We start from the raw sequence: 13,396 nt of genomic DNA, 5'->3' as shown, positions 1-13,396 counted from the left end.
TCTCCGGATGGGGGCTTGGAAACACTGGACCCTCCTTCCTCCCCCCGATCCTCCAGAGCAGGGGTGAAGCAGAAGATGGACACAAGGTTCTGGTTTGAGGACTGTGGTAAGGGTGGTGGAGGTGCTGCAGGAAGCAGAACATTAGAGCACCATGGTGCCCCCCTCCCTGTCTTTGGCTTGAGGGGCATGCTGCTTGCACTGCTCACCACCAGAGGGAGCAGGGGTGGGGCAGCCCAGTGGGTAAAGACTTCCAGGGGCTGTTACTGCATATCATCAGCTGTCCATTTGTGGCAGCTATTGGTCCTGAGGAATATATAACTTCCTGCCTCACACTATGAAAGAGTCCCAGATTGAGACCTTCTAAGTGCCCCCAGACTGAGAGACCTCAGAGGGAGCCCCAGACTGGGACTCCCAGGGATCATTCAGGGCTGTTCAGAGTAAGAGACCCTAGGAAGGATCCCCAGACTGAGATTCCTCAGAGGGACCCCAGTCTGAGGCACTTTTGGAGAAGCCCTTAGACTGAGGCTTTCAGAGAGTCCTCAGTATGATACCTCTCAGAGGAACTCTCAGAAGGAGACACTCTTGGAAGGGCGTCATTGAGACACTTAACAGAAGCCTTTCTTTTTTCCTTTTTTTTTAAATCTCACCCGAGGACATTTTTCCATTCTTTGCTCAGGTAGAGTGGGAGGGAGAGAGAGGAACAGAGAGAGAGAGAGAGAAACATCGACGTGAAAGGAACACATCGAGTGGCTGCCACCCGCACGACCTGCAACCGAGCTACATGCCCTTAGCAGGAACTGAACCCGGGTCTCTCAGGACCGCAGGCCAACGCTCTAACCGCTGAGCCAAACTGGCCAGGGCCAGAAGCCCTTTCACTGAAGCCACAAGTACAGGGGAGTACTAGAAGGGGCCTAGAGGGGCAGTGGGAGTGGTCACCTAAAAATAAAAGGACAGGGTGAGGCAACAAGCTTTTATTTGAGATCCAAAAGAATAACTTCTGGAAGCGCTGATTTAGGCAGGCAAAGGCAGCGGGTATTTATGAGAAAGGGAAGGGGAATAATTACAGGTGGAGAGAATGAAGGAATTATTTATTTTTATTGATTTTAAAGAGAACAGGAGAGAAACAATCCATTTGTTGTTTGATTTATTTATGCATTCATTGGTTGATTCTTGTATGTGCCCTGATGGGGGATAGAACCCACAACCTCGTGTATTAGGAGGATACTCTAACCTACTGAGCTACCTAGCCAAGATGATGAAGGAATTTTTAATGATGTTAATAAGCTAAGGAAGGAATTTCGATAGGTGCAGATAAGCTAACATAGTGATGCTAATTCTAAGGAATGTCTTCAATTCTCAGTCTGCTTTCTTGGGGATATAATGCTGTTAGACCCAGTCCGAAGGTTATTTTGCCCAGTTTTAAAAGGTTTGAAGAGTGCTCGCTTCGGCAGCACATATACTAAAATTGGAACGATACAGAGAAGATTAGCAGGGCCCCTGCGCAAGGATGACACGCAAATTCGTGAAGCGTTCCATGAAAAAAAAAAAGGTTTGAGCCCTGGCCGATTTGGCTCAGCGGTTAGAGCATCGGCCTGTGGTCCGGAGAGACCTGGGTTCGGTTCCCGCTAAGGGCATGTACCTCGGTTGCAGTTTGTCCCCGGCCCTGATAGGTTCGTGTGGGTGGCAGCCACTCGATGTGTCCCTTTCACGTCGATGTTTCTCTCTCTCTCTCTCTCTCTCCCTCCCACTCTATCTGTACAAAAAAATGGAAAAAGAGGATAAAAAAAAAAAAAAAAGGTTTGAAGAGTGAGAAAAACAAGGCAGTTTCTCTGGGATGGCACCCTGGACTCCATTTTAAAGTGGCTCCATTTACGTCATTATTATTTTTTAACAGGAGGTATGTATACTTTGATCTCAGAGTTTAGGAAAGGAGCTCAGGAGATTTGACCGCACCCCATCCTTGCCCTGACTTTGTGCCCTTCTCCCTTCCTCCTGCCCCTCAGGTGAGGAGAGCCACAGGGGTTGGGCTGAGTCCCTGGATCTGCTCTCTGGGATGTCATCCTGGGTACTAGAGTGTGTGTCTGGGGGGGTTGCTGTGGAGCGGCTGGGTTAGGGAAGGCATGAGGAAGGGAGGAGCAGGCAGCCCAACCAGTTTGGAGAGGTCATCAGCTGCCAGATAACTCATTTGGGCCTTGCACATGTGCACACTGGTTGAAGGGAGCTGAAGGGAAGTCAGGAGAGCACCCAGTCTGGCCCCTTTACCAGGCTGCCCCTCTCTGGCTCTTTCTTCCTGATCCAGTCCTCATTCATCTCTCTGCCATCAGGACTGAGGAAGGCTGGGGTCTCCAAATTGGCCCGTGTGTGTGTGACATCAAAGTACAGAGAGGTCCCTGAAGACCTCTCTCAGTCCATGTGTTCCTCATTCCCTTTGTGCCACAAACCCTGCTTTGAACAGCCTCTGCTTCTCCTGGTTATTAACTCAGGGCCCTTCACTTCCCCCCTACAATTCTTCCAGGCCTTTCCTCCCAAGCTTAACCCTACAGTTTCCAAATCCTCCTTCTCTTCCTTTCCTATTTCTTCTCCTCTATCTTTCCCCTGGATTCTGCCTCCTGGTCTGGGGGCAGGGGCATCTCAGACCCAGCCCTCCATGGCTCCCCCCTCTTGGCAGAGATGGGGGCAGGCTCTGGAGCTCTGGCCAACGGAGGGTGGGGCCCACACAGCTGGCTCACAGCCCAGACTACTGCAATAGCAGGGTGGCTTAGGGATGAGGCCCAGCCCCTGCCTCCCCTCCCTTCCCCCAGGTATAAGAGCTGAGCTCAGGTGAGCTGGCTCATCCTGTCCTGTCTCAGAGGCTGTCAGCAGGTAAGGAGACCCAAGGCTTTTCACTCAAAATGGGCTACCCTCTGTCCAGAAGGCATGCTTAGCCTATCCTACTCTAGTCTGCCAGGGAAAGGGCTGGGTAGCCAGGCCCTGGAGGCTGGTGTGTGTGTCTGGAACAGAAATGGGTGGTTGGAGGAAGAGGAAGGAGTGAAGCTAAAATAGGGCCCGAGGGATTCCCTCTAAATGGGTTGGCCTGGGGGTTATCTTGGAGCCTGGGTGGGGATGGGGCCTTGGGTGGAATTGACCCTGACCCCCTAGATGAAGCCAGAATATCTGGGGTTGAGCCAAAGGGGGTAGTTCAAAAAGGAACTCTGGGATCTCCTCTCACCTCTAGGCGGATCATGAGCCATTGGCTCCTCCGGGGCAGGCTGTAGAACACTCTCACCAAAGGACAAGCACACCAGGCACTATGGGACAGTGTCGGTCAGCCAATGCCGAGGTGGGCCCATTTATTCCTAGCCTGTCTTTCTGTTCCCACATGCCTCTCCTTTACCCTGAGGGTCTGTGTTCCCCCACTGACTTCTGCCCCTTCACCTTTGCCTTGGCCTACCCTCCAGACCAGGCTATGAGACCTGAACCCCTTTCTGGTGCCCACACAAGGTGATATAGATGGAGTTCTCCCAAGAAGAAGATGTCTGGGCCACGTGCTGAGACCTGCCCTGCGTGGGGCGGGGGGGGGGGGGGCGACTGTAGGTGGTGGGGAAGAAGCCTTGTCCAACCTGTGGTTCAGGGCAGAGGCCAGTGGGGCCGAGGGCTGGATGCTGGGCTCTGGAGTGGGCGGGAGTCTGTGTGCCTTCCAGCTGTCTTCTGCCCTGTTGGCCTGGCTAGGTTCCTGGGGAAAGCAGGGTGTTGTAGGGTGGGGTGGAGCCTCCCTGATGTGGGTGATGTCCCTTGCCCTCAGGATGCCCAGGAGTTCAGTGATGTGGAGAGGGCCATTGAGACCCTCATCAAGAACTTCCACCAGTACTCAGTGGAAGGTGGGAAGGAGACGCTGACCCCCTCTGAACTACAGGACCTGGTGACCCAGCAGCTGCCTCACCTTATGCCGGTACTGACGGGGTGACCCCACACCAGGCAGAACACTGCTTCTCAAGCAAATGCTCCAAAGGTGTCACCCACACAAAAGCCCCTGGCACTAGCAACCCCTAGCCCTTCCCCCTTGCCAGTGCTAGGGTCCTGCTTTGGGCCCCGGGCCGGGCGGGTGGGAAGATTGGAAGGTGCTTCCTTGCTGAGCTGTTGTCTTTCCTCCTCTCAGAGCAACTGTGGGCTGGAAGAGAGAATCGCCAATCTGGGCAGCTGTAACAACTCTAAACTGGAGTTTGGGAGTTTCTGGGAACTGATTGGAGAAGCAGCCAAGAGCGTGAAGCTGGAGAGCCCTGTCCAGGGGAGCTGAGAACTTTCCCCTGGGATTCTTGGGGGGATATTGGGCAAAGGGGGCCTTAGAGACTGTTGGCCTGGAAATAAAACTGCTCTCTTTACCATCACCTTACTGTCCCCCAGCCCACACCTGTCTCACCTCTGCAGGGTTCCGGTGGTTCATAATGGCACTTACCTTGCGAGGGTGAGGGGTGGGTGTCCCCGCACTTCATCCTCGGGAGGGAGCTCCAAGGAACTAATGGGTCCAGGAATCGCCATCAGAGGGAGGTTCAGGGGGCGGGTTGGGGCCAGGGATGTATGTGGAGGAGTAGTGGCGGTGTAAGGGCCACACCATTTGGTAGTGGGTGCAGGGCAGAGAGGAGCTGGACTACGGGAATGATTTGAAAGGGGCTGGGAATAGGGCTGGATATTTGGTATTGAAAATGGTCTCTAAGAACCTACCCTTCCTAATCTCTTCCCCAACCAAACTAGCTGTCTGTCCAATGTTATACCTTCCTGCTTCCAGCTCCTCCCCAGCCTCCTCCCGAGACTGCCTTTGGGCTAGGGCAAGGGAAGTAAGAGAGCAGGGTGGGGGACAGGGTAAGGAGGGTGTGACCTTGGGGTGAGAGAACCAGCTGGGTGCTTGGGCATTTAAAGAATGATGATTGTTTTGTATCATTTGAAAATAAAAAAATGAAAAAAGTGAAAGATGTCTTTTCCTTTTTTTAAATCCTTATCCGAGGATATTTTTTTCCATTGATCTTTAGATAGAGTGGGAGAGAGAGAAACATCATGTGAAAGACATACCTATTGGTTGCCTCCCAGGTGACCCCGACTGGGGCTGGGGATTGAACATGCAACCCAGGTAGGTGCCTTTGACCTGGAATCAAACCCATGACTCTCTAGTTTGTGGGCCAATGCTCTAACCACTGAGCAACAGCCAGGGTGAAAGATGTCTTGATTGGACACCCTCCTCGAAGGTCCACGGGAGGGGGGTGGTTGGGGCGAGTGGCAGCATCGGGTGGCATGGCACATGTGGGGCTGCAGTGGTTATCAGGAGAAGTGAATGGGGACCCACTTTATTCCATGGATTTGGGTTGAGGATGGTACCAGGCCCCAAAGGAGGAAGACCTGGTCCCTGTGAGGGAGGAGCTCCTCCTGGCCCGTGCGCTGGTCCTCTGACGAGAGGAAGGCTTGTGCACGCCTGGAGCCTGGCTAACGAGCCTGGGAAATGTGAGGCCTGCATGTGAATCTTTGGAAATATAAGCATGCTCTCAGTATCAGTTTCCTCATCTGTAAAATGGAGATATTAATAGTACTTCCCTCACAGGATTGTTAGGATAATTAGAAGCATCATGTAAAGTACTTAGCCGAGAGCCTCGCACAGTGAGTGCTGGTGAGCTGAAGTCACAACTGTTGGGCTGGTGAATGGGTCCCCTCTGGCTTCAGGTGCTGCCTCCTCATAGGGTTGTGGAACTGGCCGGTTTCCCTGGGTACCTTGGGGAAGGGCGAGAGGGTGTTTCCATAGGAATTCTCTGCTGCTCATGAGCTGTCCCAGGGATGGGGGTCCGGAGAGCTCCTGGTGGGCTGACCTAGAGATGGAAGCCCAGGGGGCCAGAGTCTGGTCCCTAGTGTCCGCTTTCCGACTTGAGCACACGGAAATCAGACACTACTCCTGAAATCCCAAGGGCAAAGTGGCTAGCCAAGCTGGCCTGCAATGCTAACTGAACTTGTCTGTTTGGAGCCCCTGAAACTAAGGTCCCAGTGACCCAGGTGAGAAGGGCAGGTGACAGTCCTTCCCTTCCTTTCTTCACCTGGTAGGTTCAGGCCTTGTGGGGCTGGGAGGGTGGGGTTGGGAGAGTGGCAGCTTCCACCACTCCTTCTGGGGTGGGGCAGAGGGTGTTAAAAAAGGTGTGTATCCCTTTAACAAGGGCCCAACCCCAGGGCCAAGTCGAGAGGGAGCTCAGTCACTACCTCCCCTCTGAGCCAGCTCAACCAGGCAGGGAAGGAGGGAGTGGGACACACTCTGGAAGTGCAGCGGGGAGGAGTCCTGGCTGGGCTAAGCGAGGGTTGCTGCTTGGCAGTGCCAGAGCCCAGGCCCCAGAGCCTTGCTGGAGAGGAGGAGGCAGGTGAGCACCCCAGGCCGTCCTGGGAGGTCTGGGACTGCCGGAGAGGCCCCACAGGCTTGTGAGGCCAGGAGAAGGGGCAATAAAGGGGGCCTGGGGAGACGGGTCCTGTCAGAGACGGAGCAGGGAGATTTTAACACTTTTAACTTTCCCAAAAGGCTAGTTTGTGAATGCAGAAGTCTGGTGGGGTTGGGAACTGGAGAGGCCTTCAGAGAGGAATGGGGTGCTGAGACCCCTGTCCCCAGTCCAGCAGCTGCCTGGGCCCCTCTCCAGGGCCTGGGCCACTGGGCAGGGTGTTTGGGAGCTTTGCCCACAGCTGATCCGATCCTCTCCTAACAGATAAAGGGCAAATGCGTGCTGGTGGGGGTTGGGGTGGACAGACCCTGGAAATAGGCCTCACTAATCTCTGGGAGCTATATCCTGGGAGAGGTAATGGGGTCCAGGAAGAACCAGGGAAGGCCCAGGGAGCCTGAGAGTCCGAGGGGAGGAGATAGGTGCTGTGAGGAGGCTTCTTTCCACCTCGGGACTCGGGACTCGGGAAGGTCCCTGGATGCAGGCCCCATTGTTCTCTGAGAGCTGTTCTTTGGGAGGGCAGATGGGACCTGGAGGAACCTGGGTGACATCCAGGGGGAGCCTGGGAACTCTGGGAGAGGGGCCAGGAGTCTGGGCAGCTTCTTCTCCACCTCAGGACCGAGGCAGGTTCTGGCTTGACTGGCTTTGTTTGTTGAGCCACCTGTACTATGGGAGCATTCCCCTGCCCAGCCCTGTCCGGGTGGGGGTGAGGGCAGGGGTGCCGGGGGAGGGAGCACTGGAGCTGCTGACGAGTGGGGCTCAGCTTTTCCCCACACAAGAGTAGAACTCTCTGGGTGTTGATGAAGCCTGGGGCAGCAGCGTGTGTGTGTGTGTGTGTGTGTGTGTGTGTGTGTGTCCATGCACACTGAACTCCTCCAACTTTACTTGTCTGGAAAAAATTTTAGAGGAGCAGGCTTCTTCTTTCAGCTGGATTCTCTGAAAACACAAGTGGGTGGAAGGTAGACAGGTTACCCAAGACGCGGGGTCAGGAACGACAGAATTCCTCACTCTGTAATGTGTGTGTGAATTAGATGCCCTGAGTCCTGTGGCGGTGGAGAGGGGTGAGGCAGGGGCACTTGGGTGAGAAGGTAGCCTCCGAAACTGGGAAAAGTCTGAGAAGACAGAACACGGAATTGGGGCTATGAGGCTGAAGAGATTAGTCTGAAATGAACTTGTAAACTGAGTGAAGCATTACCAGCCCCCTTCAGATCTCACCTTTCCTGTATATTGAAGTGAATTAAGGAAATGCATGAGTGAATGAGTGAGAATGAATGAGTCAGTGAAAGAATAAGCAAATGAATGATGAATAAATGAGTGAATAAATGTCAGGTGTGTGGAACGGACACAGAGCACGCTGAATTTAGGCTTGAGAGTGGGTTAGGCTCTAGAGACGATGGTAACTAGGAGTCCAGGGATATATCCCAACATCTGGGAATAATTTAAGAAGTGTGTGTGGAGATGGGAGGGGAAGGTGAATTTTGGAGAGTATGATGGATGTTCAGGGCTCCAAATTGGAGGAGGTTAGAGAGTTGAAGAGATGGGAGATGGTTAGTAGACACTCGGAGGAGTGAGGCCCAGAACCTGGGGGTAGGAGGGTGGGACTGGAGTGTCTGAGACCCAGGGGCATAATGTATGGCAATTTGGGCTTTTGGAGAAGTCATCAAGCTTGGCTGAGGTGAGCGGGGTGGGGATGGGGGTTTCTTGGTTGCTTGGTGATAAATCAGCCAAGGAAAAGACAATGAGAACAATGGGGGGAGGGGGTTGAGGGCCCCAGGTGAGGGGGCCCTTTGGAGAACCAGTGGTTTCTCCATTCACAGTATTTGGGAAGGCTCCAGTGCACATGTCTACCTCCCCACAACTATCAGGCCAGGATCTACCTGTAACAAAGTGAATGCAAAGTCCTCCTGACCGGATAACAGGTTGCCCTTCCCCACCCACCCCAATCCTGCGCCTGGGACCATCCAGCCTCCTTAGTGAGAGGATGGGCAGGCAGGAGAAGCAGGTGGCTGTGACATGGGTATAGTGGCAGAGCCTGCCTCCTGGCCCCCAGGGGAGGGAGGGACACCTGTCTATCGCACTCTGACATTCTTCCTTCAGAAAGGCACTTATTCAGATGTTTCTCCAGGGGTGTCCATTTGACTAAAAGAAGGTGTGGGTGGGGTGGTGGTGATGGCAGGCAGAGACTACTGGGAGGTCTGGGAACTGAAACCCAGAGCTGCTAAAGCTACTTCTCTGGGGAGATCGCACACCTGACAGCAGGTGGCTGATTGTTACCCAGTAGGGACTGGGGCATGGTATCAAAGAAGGGCAGGAGGTTCCTCTGGCCAGAGAAACAAGACCCAAGAGGACAGGTGGTAGGTGGGCTTTGGGAAAAGGGTCAAGATACCACCCCCCCCCCCCAAATGTATTTTTTTCTCATTCTTCTTCCTATTTCCCACAAAATTCCTCACTCAGTGAACAAGGTCTGGGATGGCTAAGGGTGGGGGTGTTCTCTGAATGCTCACAAAGCTTGGTTGGGAGTAGACTTGGCACAGTTCTTGCTGAAATGGGTACAGCTTTAGAATCCTGCACTGCTGGTTCCATACTTCATCCTTTTGGCCACATACCAGGGTAGAGAAGGGAAGGATTCTTGGTCAGAAATGCCCCAGCCTGACTCCTCTCCCTCTCAACTTTTCTTCCATCTTGCATCCTGGCCTAGTCTCATTCTTCCAAAAAAGCTTTGCAAAAAAAAAGCCCTGGCTGGTTTTGCTCAGTGGTTAGATCATCGGCCCACAGACCAATGAGTTGTGGGTTCTATTCCGGTCAAGGGCACGTACCTTGGTTTTGGTTCAGTCCCTGGCCCTGGTTGGGGTCATGTGGGAGGCAACCAGTTGATGTCTCTTTCACATTTATATTTCTCTCTCTTCCTCCCTACCACCCTCCCTCCCTCCCTCTCTATCTGAAGATAAATAAAAAAAATATTCTCGGGTGAGGGTTAAAAAAAATAATAAACCAAAAAACAACAAACTAGAAGAGTGGTCAGGGGCTTTGCCCACCTGTTATCAAGGCTAGAAGGAAGCAGGACATTTATAGAACATCTTCCTTTTTTTTGTTTATATTCCACAAGTTGCTGCAACTGATATAATGTACTTTTTTTTTTTTTTTTATCCTTACCCGAGGACATTTTTCCATTTTTTGTTCAGATAGAGTGGTAGGGGGAGAGAGAGAGAGAGAAACATTGACATAAAAGGGACACATTGAGTGGTTGCCACCCACAGGACCCAACCAGGGCCGGGGACAAACTGCAACCGAGGTACGTGCCCTTAGTGGGAACCGAACCCGGGTCTTTCCGGACCACAGGCCGACACTCCAACCGCTGAGCCAAAGCAGCCAGGGCTAGAACATCTTCCTTGAACAAAGCACTGGGCCCTGCAATACAGGCTAGGAGAGATGCAGAGATTTAAAAAGCAGCAAGTTTGTCTACCCAGGATTTAAAAAAAAAATGGTCCCAAAGCCTCATTGTATTCTGTGTGGTTCAGAATACACAATGGCGGCATGTTAGAAACACTGTCCTTGTTTCCAGGAATGTCTGGTGTCTGAGGAGATAAAACCCAGTAAAAGGCTGCAGCCACACCAGTTAGTGGGCCCTGGCCAATGCTGACTGAGAGTCTGTGGGAGCCGGGGAGGAGGGCACGGAGGGCAGGGGTCAGGACAGGCGTCAGGGCAGGCTTCCCGTGGGAGGTGCAGTTCTGGCAGGCTTTAGCTAGGCAGAGAGGGCAGGGCAGTGGGCACAGAGGAGGATGGCCCCAGGGGGGTTAGAGAGCAGGTAGCAGGGGCAGGGACTCGAACTGTGCATGCCCAGGCCCTTATGGTGGCTGTGTTTACCTTTGCTGTCCAGGACCTCGTGGGCACCGCGGCTGCAGCTCATTCCTGGGGGGGTGAAGGGAGGCTCATTTGCCCGGGTGCACTTGGGGGGGCACTGGGCATGGGCGGCGACTCACAGAGTAGATCCGCCTGTTCCCTTCATATCCTGTTATTCAGAAGCCTGTATCCGCTGGAAATGTGAGTGTCTTTTGTCCTGGGGCGAGGGGGTGACTGTGTGGCCTCTGGCTGGCTATGGCTCTGTCATTAGCTGGAGCAGACCCGGCCTGGCTCTTCTTTAGGTAACGGGGTGAAGGGTCCTTGGGTCCTGCTGTATATTTTGGGTGGGTATGAGGGAGGCTAGGGTACTAGGGTATGGCTGGGAGTCTGCAGAATGTCTGACTCAATGAATCAGGACATTGTCCTTTCCCAGAGCAGCCATGGTCAGAGACGCTGGACGCACTCTCCTGGAACCTGGCTGAAGGGACTGGGGAGGGCCTGGGTCTCTGCCTCCAGCTTTGTTGCCTGGGGCTGGGGTCTCAGCTGATCTTGGTGTCTTGGTAGGGGACCATGGCTGCTGCCCCCCAGCCCCCCAGCCCTCTTGGCTCATCCTAGCAGTTCCTAGCTGTGTTTGTCCCCAGAACAAGGGACCTGGGTGAGCCAGGTGTGCAGAGGGTGGAGGGATGGGCACTTCTCTCCACTCTTCCCACGGGAGCCTTCTCTTGCTCTCACTGGGACTCTGACAAGCCCAGTGCCTGGGGCTGGGGAAGGGCCTGGAGAACCTGTTAAGGCAGTTGAGCTGGGGAACACCTGGATTAGAAGAGCCACATAGTACTCATTCCAGGGATATCCCCCTTCCCCCACCTACCCTGTGGCCCGCATTTCCTGCCTCCTCCTCCAGCAGGACCTGTCAGCCTGGAGGACAGGACCAGGGCCCAGGGAGGGTGTGTCGGGGGAGGTTTGGCCGGTGGGGTCTCTTCTCATCTGTGTTCTCCTGTGCCCAGACCCCTCGAGGAGTGAAGCAGAGAGATGGCAGACTGCTATACAGAGCTGGAGAAGGCGGTTGTAGTTCTGGTGGAAAACTTCTACAAATACGTGTCTAAGCACAGCCTGGTCAAGAACAAGATCAGCAAGAGCAGCTTCCGAAAGATGCTTCAGAAAGAGCTCAACCACATGCTGACAGTAAGGCTCCCACCTAAGGGCCTTGTCTCTCCCCAGCCCCCAAAGCCCTGTCCTCTCAGGGTGTCCTTCCCCCCTGCAGCTTATGTTTTTTTCAGAGTTACCCCCCAAACCAGGGTCTTGACCCCACACAGGGCTCTGTCCTCTTTGAGCCAGTGAGGACTCTGTTCCTATTTGCCAAGGGCAGCAGCTGCCCAGGCCAGATCCTGGGCCTCTGCCTAGGCTCCTGCCTGGGGGCACTGTGGGGCTGGTACTCACAACATTGCTGACCCGGGTTCCTCCCCAGGACACAGGAAACCGAAAAGCTGCTGACAAGCTCATCCAGAACCTGGATGCTAACCACGATGGACGTATCAGCTTCGACGAGTACTGGACCTTGATAGGAGGCATCACCAGTCCCATCGCCAACCTTATCCGCCAGCAGGAGCAGCAGAGCAGTAGCTAAAGTACCCCCACTGTCCCCCCATGGCACTGCCCCAATGCCCAGCCCCTCACGCTCTTCTCAGCCTCCTGCCCACTCAGGCCCTGTCCTTACTTCTCCCTCCAGACCTTCTGCTGACCCTTGCTGAACAGGGGAGGGGGAGGGGGCCTCTTTGTGAGCATTTCAGTCTGGGGGTGCCTCCCTCAGGGTCTCAGTCCCTGGAGCCAGCAGCCCCTGAGGGTCCAGGCCCTCTGTGAGATCTTAGTGCTGTTTGGGGATCCAAGAGTTTCCTTAGTCCACCTACCCTTTCACAACATCTGATGTTCCTGCCTAATTCTGAGTCTCTCTTGACCTCTGGAGGTCAGTTCGCTGCTCCAGGTCTTCCTGCCCCTGGCATCAGCAGCAGAAACCTCTCCCCTTCCCCTCAGCCCCTCTGCTGGGAATAGAATTCCAGGGACTGCCCTCCAGCTGCCTCTGGGTCTGGGAGAGATAAGCAGGGTTGAGCCTTCTCCCTCCTCCTTAGCTCCTGAAGCATGGCAATAAAGGCTGGATTTGAAACTTGTGTCCCCCTCATCCAGTCCCTTTGTGATGCTCATTAAAACCTTTCCACTCTTAGGAATTTCCTCAAGCTTGATGGTCTTTACCCTGGGCCCCTGGCAGAGCAAGAAAGAAGTAGAACTGGATCCCAGCAGGTGCTGTCAGCCCTGGGCCAGCAGCTCCTTTCCTCCAGCTCCATGAAGGGCCAAAGGCCACATATCACCATCTGGGCCCTCCTAGCCCAGACTCAACTTCCAGCCACATGGTGTGTCCCGTGTAGTCCTTACTGCAATTCTGTGAGTCAGGAGCCATGACCCTCAGTTTTGAGCCATGATGTGCACTGAGGCCCTGAATGCTCAACAGAGTATTCTAATACACAGAGAATTTGGTGGGATGGGAAAGTAGGGGTGCAAGGAGACAGGAGTGTGGGAGGCCAGAGGAACTGGGAGGGGGATAGAAAATTACAGCTTGTAGCTGCCAGAGGGACCATGCCAGCTTCTCTGTTTCTCTCCTGCTCTTGCACTGATGAAGCCCCTGCCATGGAGCGGTGGCCTGTGCTCTGTGGGAAGGCAGAGCAATGGTGGAAATTCAGCCTGCAGGGCCTTGCACCCGTGGCTTTCAAGCCGGGGCAGTATACGCCAAGGTTTAAGATTTTTCTAAAGATTCACAGGCACAGGCAATTTTACTAGAATCCATTTGTAAATCCTTAACCTTCTAAAATGGACCTGCTGCCCTGGCCGGTTTGGCTCAGCGGTTAGAGCCTCGGCCTGCGGTCCAGAGAGACCAGGGTTCGGTTCCTGCTAAGGGGCATGTACCTCGGTTGCAGTTTGTCCCTGGCCCTGGTTGGGTCGTGTGGGTGGCAACCACTCGATGTGTCCCTTTCACGTCGATGTTTCTCTCTCTCTCTCCCCCTCCCACTCTATCTGAACAAAATATCAAAAAATATCCTCGGGTGAGGATAAAAATAAATAAATAAATAAAATGG

General features: G+C 53.9%; 2 protein-coding genes and 1 non-coding gene across 5 annotated transcripts; all 3 read left to right on the top strand.

Moving 5' to 3' along the window:
- The first annotated feature begins 1,435 nt into the window (after positions 1–1,435).
- Positions 1,436–1,542, top strand: LOC118638095. The gene has a single exon (XR_004961052.1). It is a non-coding gene; the product is annotated as a U6 spliceosomal RNA (small nuclear RNA).
- A 1,273-nt stretch (positions 1,543–2,815) lies between these two features.
- On the top strand, positions 2,816–4,364 carry S100A14 (S100 calcium binding protein A14). Its single transcript, XM_036273191.1, has 4 exons — positions 2,816–2,862; positions 3,215–3,319; positions 3,782–3,928; positions 4,136–4,364. The coding sequence occupies exons 2-4, from the start codon at positions 3,290–3,292 to the stop codon at positions 4,271–4,273; spliced, it is 315 nt and encodes a 104-aa protein (XP_036129084.1). The 5' UTR covers positions 2,816–2,862; positions 3,215–3,289; the 3' UTR covers positions 4,274–4,364.
- A 1,818-nt stretch (positions 4,365–6,182) lies between these two features.
- S100A16 (S100 calcium binding protein A16) lies at positions 6,183–12,436 on the top strand. Of its 3 annotated transcripts, none has more exons than XM_036273070.1 (3): positions 6,183–6,365; positions 11,279–11,456; positions 11,740–12,436. In XM_036273070.1, exons 2-3 carry the CDS (start codon positions 11,304–11,306, stop codon positions 11,896–11,898), a joined length of 312 nt encoding a protein of 103 aa, XP_036128963.1. In that variant the 5' UTR covers positions 6,183–6,365; positions 11,279–11,303; the 3' UTR covers positions 11,899–12,436. The 3 variants fall into 3 exon arrangements, with proteins under 3 accessions (XP_036128963.1, XP_036128965.1, XP_036128964.1); XM_036273072.1 differs by lacking the exon at positions 6,183–6,365 and adding an exon at positions 10,440–10,475; XM_036273071.1 differs by lacking the exon at positions 6,183–6,365 and adding an exon at positions 10,510–10,576.
- The last annotated feature ends 960 nt before the right edge of the window (positions 12,437–13,396 follow it).

The sequence above is a fragment of the Molossus molossus genome, unplaced genomic scaffold (genome assembly GCF_014108415.1).
Source record: "Molossus molossus isolate mMolMol1 unplaced genomic scaffold, mMolMol1.p scaffold_m16_p_20, whole genome shotgun sequence".
NCBI classification, from domain to species: Eukaryota; Metazoa; Chordata; class Mammalia; order Chiroptera; family Molossidae; genus Molossus; species Molossus molossus.
Note: the sequence above shows the minus strand (reverse complement) of the source record. Positions and strands in the feature narration are given on the sequence as shown.